Source organism: Dermacentor silvarum, chromosome 8 (genome assembly GCF_013339745.2).
Source record: "Dermacentor silvarum isolate Dsil-2018 chromosome 8, BIME_Dsil_1.4, whole genome shotgun sequence".
Classification (NCBI taxonomy): Eukaryota; Metazoa; Arthropoda; class Arachnida; order Ixodida; family Ixodidae; genus Dermacentor; species Dermacentor silvarum.
Window position 1 is genome coordinate 26,594,864 of NC_051161.1, and position 12,700 is coordinate 26,607,563.

Below are 12,700 nucleotides of genomic sequence, written 5' to 3' on the forward strand. Positions count from 1 at the left end.
TGAGACGTAACAATACCAACGCCATGAAGGCGGTTTTGGTTTCGTATCCGGTTGTACCGCTCAGGCAATTATCCGACCAATTATCCGCGCGTTAAAGTCGGCTAAATACCCTAATCAGACATTGCTTGACATTGCGTAATCAGAATAGCTACCGTTATTGCTTGAAAATTTTCGTAGGGCGGGCCATGAATAAGCATTTTCGACGGGAGCTAGATGACGTTTGTTCAACGCATTCACTGTTCCCTAAGCTATGCCGATGCAGACGCTGGCACTAAAGGGGTCGTTAGTGGGGTCACCATAATGGCCAGGCACGTGCATGCAGACTGGTCAAGTTCGAACTATCCGGCGAATGCCAATTTTAGGATCCGAATAAAGAACCTTTGGGCCCATAAAAATGTATAGGTGCCGGCCGGGATCGAATTAACCGAAATATTGAATTCTGTACAAGCACAACGCCTATTGCATAAGCAGAAGCAAATGAACAGCACTTCCTATTAACAGTTTTCTTTTGCGGCCTGATTTGCCACTTTGAGCACTATTTACGTTGCAGGTGATAGATAGTCAACGCGAAGTTTCATTGACACCCCTCAGATCGGCACGCGCAGTTGGGAACGTAGTTTCTGAACTGATATAATTGATTATCTATGGAATCAACGATTACTTGACTTTTTTAGCCGGCCCCTCATGATATTTCCGCGCAAATAAATACGTATGTCCGAAAAAAAAAAACAAGAATGATTTATTAATTGGGCGTGCGGTGTACGTTATAGTGGTTTGAATTTCGTACAAACGACGCAAAATGGTTCTGCGCACCCATTAGGAATACTTAACCGTTTTTTTTTATTTGTCTTTCGCCTTTTTGCTCCAGTCATGCAAACAAATTTATGAAGATAGCTTAGGATTTATTTCTGCAGGTACAAATTGTTTATTGAGTTCTCGGCGGAACATACCTCCGCGCGTTAACGAACGTACATAAAATAACAATTTCCAGCCGTCTCCTCCTCACATTGACAGATTCGTAATATTTGTAACTATGTGCTTTCACTCATTTTCTTTCAAAAAAGTTCAGACTCGGTTTAGTGTTAGCCTGAAGCTCATGGAACAAACGAAATAAAAAAAAATCTTAATCGGCGCATTAGCTGTACATTTCTAATAATTCTTATCTTTCCAGACACTGCAAGCTGACTAGTGCTGAACTGAATTTATTAAATTGAAATGAAATTTACTGGAAGCGCGTGGCCTTTACGTTCACTTAATTGCTTTCTTTCTGAAATCAAACCATCGTACATTTTCTATATTGCAACCATACATACTAGTTCCACAGAAATGCGGAAGGCCGAGGACAAGTTTAGTGCGAGGAAAAATTAAGGTGCAAGGCAGTTTTCCCTCGCGTCTTCCCCACGTGTCATACTGGGATCCCAAGTAGCGCTAAAAAAGACGAGGACGGATATAAGAACGTGTGTTGTCGTTCTTACGCCTGTCCTCGTCTTTTTAGCGCTGCTCACGAATCTCAGTGTGACAGGCCGACTGGACGCGAATCCCTACCTTTCTCTATGTGTGTTTGTGTGACGCTGACGATACGAGACGGACGAATACAGCAGTGGGAACAAGCCATTGCACGCACACCTCTACCCTCTTCACACGCTGCGCGCAAAACGCAGAGTCCACGAGTGGCCGCTCGTACGTGAAGGTGACAAACTCGCGCGAGGCTTAGCGCAGACACGTGATCGTCGCCGCTGCTTCCGGCGCACGTGATCGCCGTCGTCGCGAACGTGCAGCAGAAGCCGCGTCATGTCTCTGCGCCGTTTCCTGTCTACGTAAGCGGCGGCGGCGGCGGCGGCTGGTGTCCCGTTGTGTTCACAGCATCCGGCGTTCCCCCAGCGTAATGTGACAGTTGGGGCAGCTGTGGGCGGTGTCCTTCCACGCGTCCACCACAAGCGGCAGCCAGAAGCAGGGTAAACTGCACACACGCGAGCACGGTTTTTTGAAAAGGAACATAACAACAACTACAAAAAACACCACCAACAACAACATAGACAACAATAACAAAAACAACAACAACAACCATATGTACAGAGGTCAACACATTTGTCTAGAACACACTCCCGAGGGCGGAAGCAGCTGCCAAAGCTTAAGCGAACCACCGGATCGAGAGAAATCAATGGAAACTGTAAATGTAGTCACGCAACCTCACGTACAGCCGATTTTGTGCCACATGAAATCTTACTATATCGCCAGCACAGTCCTGAGAACGTTGTTCGCGCGTGCTAGAGAAGTTTGTCGACCTATGTACAAGGAAACCACGAAAAGGCTAGCGTAAAAAAATTTAATAAATTATGCGGCTTTACGTGCCGAAGCCATGATCTGATTATGAGGTACGTCGTAGTGGGGGGACTCCGGATTAATTTCGTCCACCCGGGGTTCTTTAACGTGCGCCCAGAGCACGGTGCACGAACACTTTTGCATTCCGTCCCCATTGAAATGCGGCAGCCGTTGTCGGAAATCGAATCAGGGACCTCGTGATTAGCGTGCGCGGAGCTATAGCCGCGAAGCCACCATGGCGCGTTAGATGGTTAGTGTGGGCCTTGTGATGAGTGTACAAAATACTATAACGTCATTCCGGTACTGATATCCGTGGTGAAAATATATGTGCTCTCATGACCTGTTAATGTCGTCGTTTCCCGTACTTGTTGTCACCTGATAAATTTGGCACCTGCCCATTTGTGTTCACGCGCGTAGTGCTTTATTTTGTTTAGATTTTAGATGGACAAAAACAGGAAGGTAGGCTTCGTTAGGGCGTTTGACCCCATAATACCAAACACATTACTCAGACAGAAAAAAAAAAAGCAAGAAGGAAATATCGACAAGCACTGTATACTCATGAACTCGTCACAAGCACACAAAGAGTTTATCTACAGGTACCAGCTCCGACAGCATAATCCGGTACTGGGATGGTTAACCATCAAACAGAAGGGAAGGAGTCCGCTGGAGTATACAGAGATACAACATCCATATTCACACATCAACCTGATCAACCTCTGGTGATCGGGGTATGACCACGGTCTAAAAACTTTGCTCACTGTGAGAACGCTTGTTGTTAGTTTCTTCTAGCTTTCCTGTCTTTTCTTTTTTATTCTCTCCAAATTTGTGTAGCCCCACTTTCCAATTTTGCTGTAATAAATAAATAAATAAATAAATAAATAAATAAATAAATAAATAAATAAATAAATAAATAAATAAATAAATAAATAAATAAATAAATAATGCCTGAATGATTACTTTAGTCGATCTGGTCTCTCGATTGATTGACATCTCAGAAATGAACTCGGTCAGTGCTTCTCAAGTCAAGGCAATTTTCTTTCCATTGCGCGGCAACAAGCTTCACTCCAGAGACTTCGGGCTGGGCAGTTTGCAGGACCTGGGTCTGGGGCCCAGTTTGCGACCCAGGTTGTGGCCCAGACCCAGGTTGCGGCCCAGCGAGGTGCCCAAAAGTGCACTGCCCCAACGTCTTCAGCAGGTGCTCGCCATCTGCTGCGGCTGTATGTTCAGGGACAAACACCGCAAGAGAGAAAGTGGTTAGAAGGGCAGGGATACCGACAGACCAGCCTACAGCTTCTTCACGAAGAAGGCCTGCAGGCATTTGCGTTTCATTTTCATTCTTACGCTTCCATAAGTATGAACAACAAATTTCAAAGAATAGATAAACGTGTAAGCCGCACAGCCAAAAGTCTGATCGCGATACTTCCTGCAATCCGTGTGTCATAATAAGGTAACTACACTGTGACCAGCATCACGTTACTCAGAAAAAGAAAAAAGAAAGAAAAGCTGCATAAAAAGCACAACTGCATTTCATACAATAAGTACATCATAATATACAAGTTACAACAAGCTACAAAAATCACTATAATATGGTCAAAAAAAGAAAGGATTCCCCAGAACACGTGTTACTGACCAGAAGAAGCAGCACACTCCGACCATGACGTAGGTGCACACGCCAACCGTCTTCTTTGTCTGCGTCATAATTTCATGACCGCAGTGGGGGCAGCGCATCAGCATCGGCGTGGCTGTCAGCGACTGTGTAGGCACCACTATCACGCTCGGGGTTGGGGCTGTAAGCGGAACGCAAGGAACACTTATTTCTGAATGTCGTCGTAGGTATAGAACTCCAGCTTGGCAGGAGTGGCAAGAGCAGTTGTATAGAAGGATTCAATAGTACTGCCGCTCGGGATAGTTGGTACATCGATACAATAAATTTAATGCAAGAGAACTTCAAGTTGAGCAAGTTGGTATCTATGCATTATAACTATCTTAAGGCGCCAAAAGAAAACTACACACACACACAGCATACACGAGAAGACAATGGGACAGGGCTCTCTGTCCCGTTGTCTTCTCTTGTGTGCTGTGTGTTTTTTTTTTTGCGCCTTTCGATAGCTATAATGAATAAATGCAATGGCGGGAAATAAAAGAGGCCTTAGGAGAACAAAGAACGGAAACTTACAAGCGCCAACTTCCGACAGTTGGTGTTTGTGGAGGAATTTGGAAGTACGGTTAGAAATTTACTGGAGTGACTTTTGACAACATGAAAGCAAAGAAGACGACACACTGCTGACATATTCTTCTATGCTTCCATGTTGTCAAAAAAAAAAAATAAAATAAGTGTCCGCTGAATCTTGGAATAGTAGGAGTCGACTAGCTCAGCTGCGAAACATTGTGGAGCTTAAGTAGGCGCTTGTGATGTGTGCTCTATGTGTCATTACCACGGAGTAAGATAAGACAGGAGCGCCGACTCCGCTCGTCTGGATTTGCAACGCCGGCTCCTGCTTCACAGCGTGTTCGCCAGACGGCGCTACGACTTAAGAAAAACTCTGCAGCGGAGAGGAGCAAAGGCGCGGGGGCTCTCTCGCGGCGCCTGCTTGCCTATCCGTTTTGTCGTCTGCTCCGCGCAGCCCTACGCCTGTAGTACGCATAGCTCTTGCGGTTCACGGAGTGACGTTAGCAGGAGAAACAAGTCGTGTATCATGTTACTATTTATTTTATACAGGGAGGGCAGTCAGTTCATTTTAGTGGAGAAAAAACGAAATTAAGGCGAATAATTCGGAAGCAATGAAAGACGACAGCGACGCAAAAGCTGACGCCATATCAAGTACTTCGAGGGCACCATGAAGCTCTGACTATGTGTCTGCATAACTAGGGGAATCATCTCGTCTTGGCGGGAGAGCACTGTGTGTATTTAATTGAGCAGATTGGAGCTACGCCAGGCTTCCCTAAAAAATTGCGGCTTCGAAGTCATGATCTAGTAAGACACCTTGTCTTTGCTGATGTGCAAGTGTCGCGTATTTTGTCGCATGAGGCATTTTTGACATCTCGCGGGTTTGCAGGTGAGTCTACGCACAAGTATCAAGATACAGACATTGCAGATAGGTGTCATTACGTAGTCGTTTATTTAGCATCGCATCTATCGTAAGTATAGTATAAGCATACGCTATATGGGACAGAGTTCATTAGTGGAGAAACGATTGGAAAATGGAAGCCGGACAGGCGCCATATTACTGAGGGCACCATGAAGCCCGTGTACTTGCGAATGGAGAGGGTAATTTGCAGATTGGGCGGCATGTACCTTTATGTGCACGCGTGCATACATCTCATGGGTTTGCAGGTGATACTAAACCCAGGTACGATTTATATCTACGTCCACGAAAGCATTGCGCAGTCATAAAGGAGCGTTTGAAGTTGCAATCAGCATGTTTTTTTTTAAAGTAATATTTTCCTGATTCGGTTAACATGTCGCCGTCAAATATATACGCTGATTATTCTAGTATATTCTTTTAAGGTAACGACATCAACGAAGTTATCTGTTGCAACAACACTATGAGAGATATGTAAAAGTGGCGTTGCCTCTGGTGGAATGCGGATTAATGAGAATTAAAGAAAATGTTATATTTTGATCCTAAAGCAAATTAATTTTGCCGCGTGATAAGAAAACAATAAGCTCGAGAAAACTTGGAATTGCTGAAGAGGTTGAGTGCCTTAGCATTGTTTTTAAAGATCCTCTAATACATCCTGGGATAATCAAATAAGCTATTTAATAAAGAAGCGATACCGAGATGGATAATTAAAAAAAAAGATAAGGAACTTATTTCAGTTAACACACTATAAAGAGGTCACTCAGAAGAATAGCAAAAAAAAGTTGTTGCTTGATGGAAAGGACAGCGGCCAGTTCGTGCTTTGCAAAAAAGCAGAACATTCATGACACAAAGTAATTTACAGGGTATTCGTACACAATGGGAAATACATGCAAACGCTGTCAATGGTAAAAAAGCAGCAGTCACCACATGCCTTCAGGCAGCTTTACGAAAATCACGTGATCACCAGATCGAGCCTAGTGTGTCCGGCCAAGTAGAAAGACTGAAGTGTGCAGGTTTCTCAGCATCTGTTATCTCGTCTGTTTGTGTAACATTATGCTTCAAAAATAAAACAGGCAAAGAAGCGCGAAACAAACGAATGTAAAGACGTGGACATGTGATGCAGTACCTTCATAAGGCCTTCACACTATCTAAAAAAAAGTACCAAACCGACACAATGTATATGCAGTTTCTTTCGCACCTTGCAAGTAGTTGACAGTGTATTCTTTGAAAGAACCGGAAACGTATGCAGTGTGAGTTTAATCACCAGACGAAATACACCCAATGTACGTCAAATGATGTGTATGAAATACCCATACGTTGTGGGCGCGTTTATATTGAACAGACCAGGCAGTGCTTCAACGACAAGGCAAGACGGCACAATAATGACGTTTGAAAAGGATACGGAAGCCGCTTGGTTGAACACTGCAAAAAGTGTGCATGGATAGACATGTTTGCTAACGCAAATTTTTACGCAAAGGAAAAGCTAAGACAGAAAGTGAAATAGTTGAAGCGTGTTATATAAGCAAAGCAGGTGATCAGTGTGTCAGCTATCTACCTTTGGCGCAGCACGAAAAAAAAAAAAGAAGTGTAATTTCTTTCCAGGTATCTGGAAACGGGAATTGACATGACTTGTGCAGTCTTTTGTATAATGATGTGTGCCTTATGTGCCTGACGCGCAGTATGTATGAAGTAGCTGGTTAGTTAAATAATAATTAGTTAAATAAACGCTAGTTGGAAGTTCAGAGCCCGTTCTGTCGTTTGTGTACTTTTCATCATCGTCCATAGCACTGTTTTAAGAACACCGTTATGTTAGGCCAGGACGAGCCCTCTCGAGCTTTCGCCCTGTGGCAGATTTTAATATCCTCAGGCTTAACGTCTTCTTTCAAGACGGTTCCAATTGTGCAGCTTTTCTTGACAACTAAGCCTCATACTTATAGCCTGAACTTGTGAAGAGCGAAGTTGCTTATTACTTTGTGTACAGAATGCAGCTGGCGAGCACCGTTGGTCAAATGGGACCATGGACATGCTCCAGGTGGAGTCCACGCTAGCTTCAATCAATCAATCAATCAATCAATCAATCAATCAATCAATCAATCAATCAATCAATCAATCAATCAATCAATCAATCAATCAATCAATGCATGTGCTATGCTCTTCTTATTTGCGTGAAAGTGGTCTTGTTCTAGCGGGCTTCACCGCTGTCTTCACACCTAAAGAAGTGAGACAGGTGCTCGAGAGCAACACAAGAAGAGCCTAATTTGAATTTAAAGTTACAAATGCAGCGGGGCAATTAGCAGCAGAAAAGAAGTTCACCAGCCTTTCCCCTGTTGAGCAAATGAGGGTAAGCGAAGCTTGTCGTGTGTGTATCTGACCTTCGTCAGGGTAACGTAACGTTCACGACATGTCACGGTAATAAAACATAAACGTTTATTAAATGTATGCATCGAGGGAAGGAAACGTACCAAGCAACGGAAGGAAAAGTTGTACGAAAAGGAAACAAAGTAGAAGGAAAGGGAACGAAAAGTAGTAGGAAAGGGAAGGGAAAGTAGTAGGTCAAGTACACACATGACAACCTTTGCTTACCCCCATTTTCTTGACAGGTGAAGGGCTGGTGATTTTCTCTTTCTTTCTTTCTTTCTTTCTTTCTTTCTTTCTTTCTTTCTTTCTTTCTTTCTTTCTTTCTTTCTTTCTTTCTTTCTTTCTTTCTTTCTTTCTTTCTTTCTTTCTTTCTTTCTTTCTTTCTTTCTTTCTTTCTTTCTTTCTTTCTTTCTTTCTTTCTTTCTTTTTTGTCCCTGGTATGTGCCATTGGGCTTGGACGCTTTCTGAACTATCACCAGGATCGGCCTACTTTTCAGCGTGACAACACCACCACCACCACCACCACCACCACCGCTGCAGCTAGTGAGCCTATAAAGCTTCGCTTAAAACTACAGCATCGACAACAGCAGCAGTAGGAGCAGCAGTAACAACTACAAAAATTGCAGCAACGGGCACCTTATCACTAGAATTTCCCTTAGTTATGCATGACAAATTTTTCGACGAGGCACTTGTCTAAGGTAAACCATTTTTATATTTTTCTCACAACTTCAAAGTGGAAAAATATTGCAATTAGTTTTCGAAGTAATCGTCCTTCTAAAGTGCTAGATTCAATCACTCCGAATTCCCTTGGCAGTAGAAATGTTGCGCAGTTGGTTAAGCAGTCGGCATAAACTATACTAGCGGTGAAGGCGAAATAAAACAATATTTACGGCTTCACGGCGCGAGGCAAGTTGTTCCTGCATGCTTTCAACAGGATGCCGCAGAAACTAAGACGTATTATCTCACCGCTGTGAGTCATCTTCGCTTTTCTTCTTATAGAGCGTGAGCAGCATTCACGCCTCTCACGGAAGGCCGCCAATGAGTATAACTGGACCACGTTGAAATAAATGTTGTGTTAGTTTTTATCGCATACACCCAAAAGTATACACGCCGGGAATTTCGTCAGATTGTCGCTTGCTCATGATGCAGCACTTGCTGTCTAATACAGCCACCGTGTTGGTCTTTAATGACACGCATGAGTAATGCAGAACGATTAATCCTGTCCTTGCAGATGACTTTCGGACTGCATTATCCTCCGTTTTCATTTTACATTTTTAGACATGCCTATCACAAGCGCAAGCAAGTTCTCCCACAGCTGTTTCTCTCTCTTTCTTACGTGCAAAGGCCTGAGAAAGGCGGTACTTTTTTTTTTCTCTGACACACAGCGCACTTGCCATTCCGCTTTATCATGAACAAAGAAGTGACGTAGCACGTGAGTTCACCGTTCATTGCTACGTAATTGTCATGTGGCAGCTGACAGGAACACACTTTTGAGACATCTGCGGTGCCCTGTTTACAACCTTACAGCCCGCATAATCTGTATCATCGCAAGTGTTGAGAGATAACACATCGCTGTGGCATGCGTGTCGAAAAAATAAAAACAATAAGTGGAGATCACGTTCGATTGTTCGGTGGAACCAGACTCGAAAAACCGTGAACGCTGCCTGCATTGCCTGAAGTCGAGAAGGCTTCACTTCGCGGACGACTTCGACGCCAGAAGCCGGCGAGCCTCAATTTTATTTACGTATTAATATTCTTACGTAGCCCGACACTGATGTAGGCGCTGCCTTCGATATTGTAAACAAGACTTACCCGGAGTGTACGCCATGACCTTTAGGTTGTAGACGGATCGTAGAGACGACCGAGGTTTGATACCGCTGCCCGTTTAATTCTTCCTGAGATGAAGTCTTGGGGGTTTCTGGTGCCTCGGATAAACCAGAGTTGCGGAGCGGAACTGCTGGAGGAGGGTGTTGGCGGTTTGCGCGCAGATAACGCAAGGAACCCGCAACAAGTGGTAGACCGGCGACGCCGCGCGAACCGCCAACCGTCTGCGAACCCAACACCGAGAAGCTGCTCTTTCCCCTTTTTTTTTTTCTTTTCTTTGCGCGCTCCTATGACGGCGTCTCGTACAAAATAATGCAGCGCTGTTGAAGCTAGAGCCAATAGCAAGGTCGAACCGACCAAGGCAGTGTGTTCGTCCGCGGCATGCCTGTTTCTAAATCGCTCTATATTTTTCTTTCTTACTTTCTTTTCATTCTTCTTTTTGTGTAATTCGGACGTTATTTCTCGCGTTTTGCAAGATCGGAGGACCACACAGGGGTCAGTAGAGAGCAGTTGCAAGGATTTGTCGCGGCACCTGTGTTAGGTTATCGAACTAACGGAACCACTAGGGCTAGGGGCGACGTCTAACCGCTAGAACATTCGTCTGTTGCTCACGAGAGGGCGCCTGCCTCCACTTTGTTGAAAGAGGATGCGATTAGAACCAATAATCATCGTCGTGCGATATGCAGTAAAGTTCTGTACAGATTATCTCCCGTTCCTTATGGGTTAGCGCCGTTGTTTCGAGCGCACCCTACCCCAATTTGCGGGGTTAGTAATTTCCTTAAACGCTGTGTTTTTCTAGCGCTAAGAGAATTTGTCCGGCTCCCGAAATTGGCTAGCCCGTCAGGTACGGCCGGATTTTGAAGATGGGTTTCGCAACTGTCGTCTGCTCTTGGAAAACAGTAAGCAGACGACTCTACGTGCATGCACCGCGGCGTGATAGTAAACTTCCTCTATAAACACTGTGATGGGTTTGAACTTCAGACCAAGACGAATATGCGAAACAGGCTCCGTCAAAAATAAAATGCCTTGCACTACTTTTCTTTGCGCAGATGTCACCAATTAAGCGCGGCTGGCTATAGCTTCCAGAACGCTGCACGCGATTTTGTGAGGCGGAACATAACTGTGGCGGCGCGCACGTTGGCCACGCTGCGAAGGTCTCACTTCAAAACAGCTGCGCCAGCACACGCCGAGCATCTGTGTGCAGGGAACCGTACGGCGAAAGGCCAGCGTCTCTCTCTCTCTTATTTCATTTACCCGGTGGGCGATTTACGATGGAACGTACGATGTATAGACAGTGTTTATAGGGATCGACGATGTGTCATTCGCAGTCTCCTGTAAGCATTACCTGACCCGGAAAAAATGCGTTATACAGCTGCGAGAAGACGGCAACGTTCTGCAAATCGATATTTGGTCTGTGTTCCGCATGTTATGTCTAGCAGAACACACGTGCTCGTACCTGCAAGGCCGCTAGCTTCCGTGAAATTTGGAGTATATCGCATCACTCGAGCGTCATTAAATTAATTCACGGGGTTTAATTTCCCAGAGAAAGGGTCGGGATAAGGTTGTGGCAGGCTCCGTATTAATTTAGACCAGCTCGGTATTTTTTTTCCCTTTACACGCAGAAGCATGGGAATGTAGGTTACGTCAGAGCCAGCTATTCCAAAATTCTAGATTTGTTCCGCAAGAAAGACAAAGAAAGAAAAGAAAAAGAAAGAAGCAAAGACTTGGGTCGCTATACTAAAGCGATAGCGTTAAGGGCACCGTGTCGCAGAGAATTCGGCGCCGGCGTCGGCGTCAGTGGCGGCATCAGGGGCGGCGTAAGCATCGGCGTCCTGGGCATCCGTGGCGGAGAAATTCATCCCGAACCACCCCGACCACACAGGCCCTCCGCATGGCGCCAGGGATTAGTGAACAAAAATTGAATTTCTCAAAGTAAAATCCGTCAGAAAAATCGTAAAGTGCGACTTAACCACAACCTACAGGCGTGATAGCACCGGATTGTAATTTGAATATACAAGAAAAAGCCTGATAGAAAGCCAGGAATCTTTGAATGCTATCGCGTTCCACTCTTAAAGGCGAAGCTTAAGCGTCCTCCAATTCTGATGGTGTTCTACCGTCTTTTGTTCGTTTCTTTAGCGCTCTCCCATAGCACGGTGCACAAGTGTTCCTTCTCTTTCTTTCTTTCTTTTTTTTTTGGCATTGCGCCCCCACGGGATTTCACAGCCACGGCTGGTAATCGAACCTGCGACCTTCGTGCTCACAGCAGAACGACGAATCTTAGTGGATCCCGGCGCCATCAATATACGCTAACGCGACAGATGGGAAAACACAAGGAAAACGTAGTAGGCTCTGACTGAATGTCAACAGTCATCTGATGCTTATGCAAGGCGAGCTTTCGAGAACAAACCAGTGCTTGGGTAGCGTTTTTGAGGACTCGAAAGGAAAGCGGATCGCTTCCTTTGGAGTGCTGAACGACGCAACAAAGCAACAGAAGCTGGCGAAAGGGCAACTGCGCATGCATGTGGGAAATTTGCTGTCCACACATATCATTCGTCGTTTCTCGCACTTGTCACTGCTGTGTGAGCAGTGAGGTCTAACCCGTCCTTCGCTGGTCAGCCTGCCATGCTGCCGTCGTTGCTTCGTCGTTACATTGTAGTCTATCGATATTAATATGCTGGGTTTAGTAGAACAGTTGTCAAGAATATTATATGAATGAAGACAGGACGGCAATGCACACCGAAAAGAACCTTTTCAGTGTAGTAAAGTACTTTTCTTGTGTACGATGCAGTCATTTGTATACAGTAGAAGACATCGAACGAACATAAATAAATATAGTAGTACACGAAAGGTACTTTTCCCGCTTGGTCTCCTCCGAAGATGACATCTCTCGAATGAAGGCGCATGTGCGATTCTGTAAATGAGTCAGAACTGAGATTGTTATGCACAGGGTAACGAGAGACAAGCGGAGAAAGCGCGGTTCTCGCCCACTGTCAGCAATGGTAACCCCGTCGTCAGCTGCCAAACACTAGGACGGATGCTTTCTCCAGCGTGAGTTTTTGCCCCATTTGCATTGGGTCGCGGTGGGTACACATTTAGCGTCACGACAGTGCCTT

The 12,700-nt window shown here is 45.0% G+C and overlaps 1 protein-coding gene across 2 annotated transcripts; it reads right to left on the bottom strand.

Annotated features, from left to right (window-relative positions):
- Nucleotides 1-719: 719 nt before the first annotated feature.
- Nucleotides 720-9,854, bottom strand: LOC119460882 (lipopolysaccharide-induced tumor necrosis factor-alpha factor homolog). Of its 2 annotated transcripts, XM_049672215.1 has the most exons (4): nt 9,576-9,854; nt 7,376-7,453; nt 3,953-4,109; nt 720-1,960 (listed from the first exon to the last, which is right to left on the bottom strand). In XM_049672215.1, exons 1-4 carry the CDS (start codon nt 9,589-9,591, stop codon nt 1,858-1,860), a joined length of 354 nt encoding a protein of 117 aa, XP_049528172.1. In that variant the 5' UTR covers nt 9,592-9,854; the 3' UTR covers nt 720-1,857. The 2 variants fall into 2 exon arrangements, with proteins under 2 accessions (XP_049528172.1, XP_037577924.1); XM_037721996.2 differs by lacking the exon at nt 7,376-7,453 and having other exon boundaries at nt 9,576-9,837.
- Nucleotides 9,855-12,700: the final 2,846 nt, after the last annotated feature.

Bases quoted from the DNA above. Each gene is read 5' to 3' on its own strand.
- LOC119460882 (XM_049672215.1), bottom strand. The intron at 4,110-7,375 runs GTAATAAGCAAC...TTCCGCTTACAG, and splicing joins AGCTGCATTCTGTACACAAA to CCCCAACCCCGAGCGTGATA. The intron at 1,961-3,952 runs GTCAGTAACACG...GCGTGTGTGCAG, and splicing joins GGAGTGTGCTGCTTCTTCTG to TTTACCCTGCTTCTGGCTGC.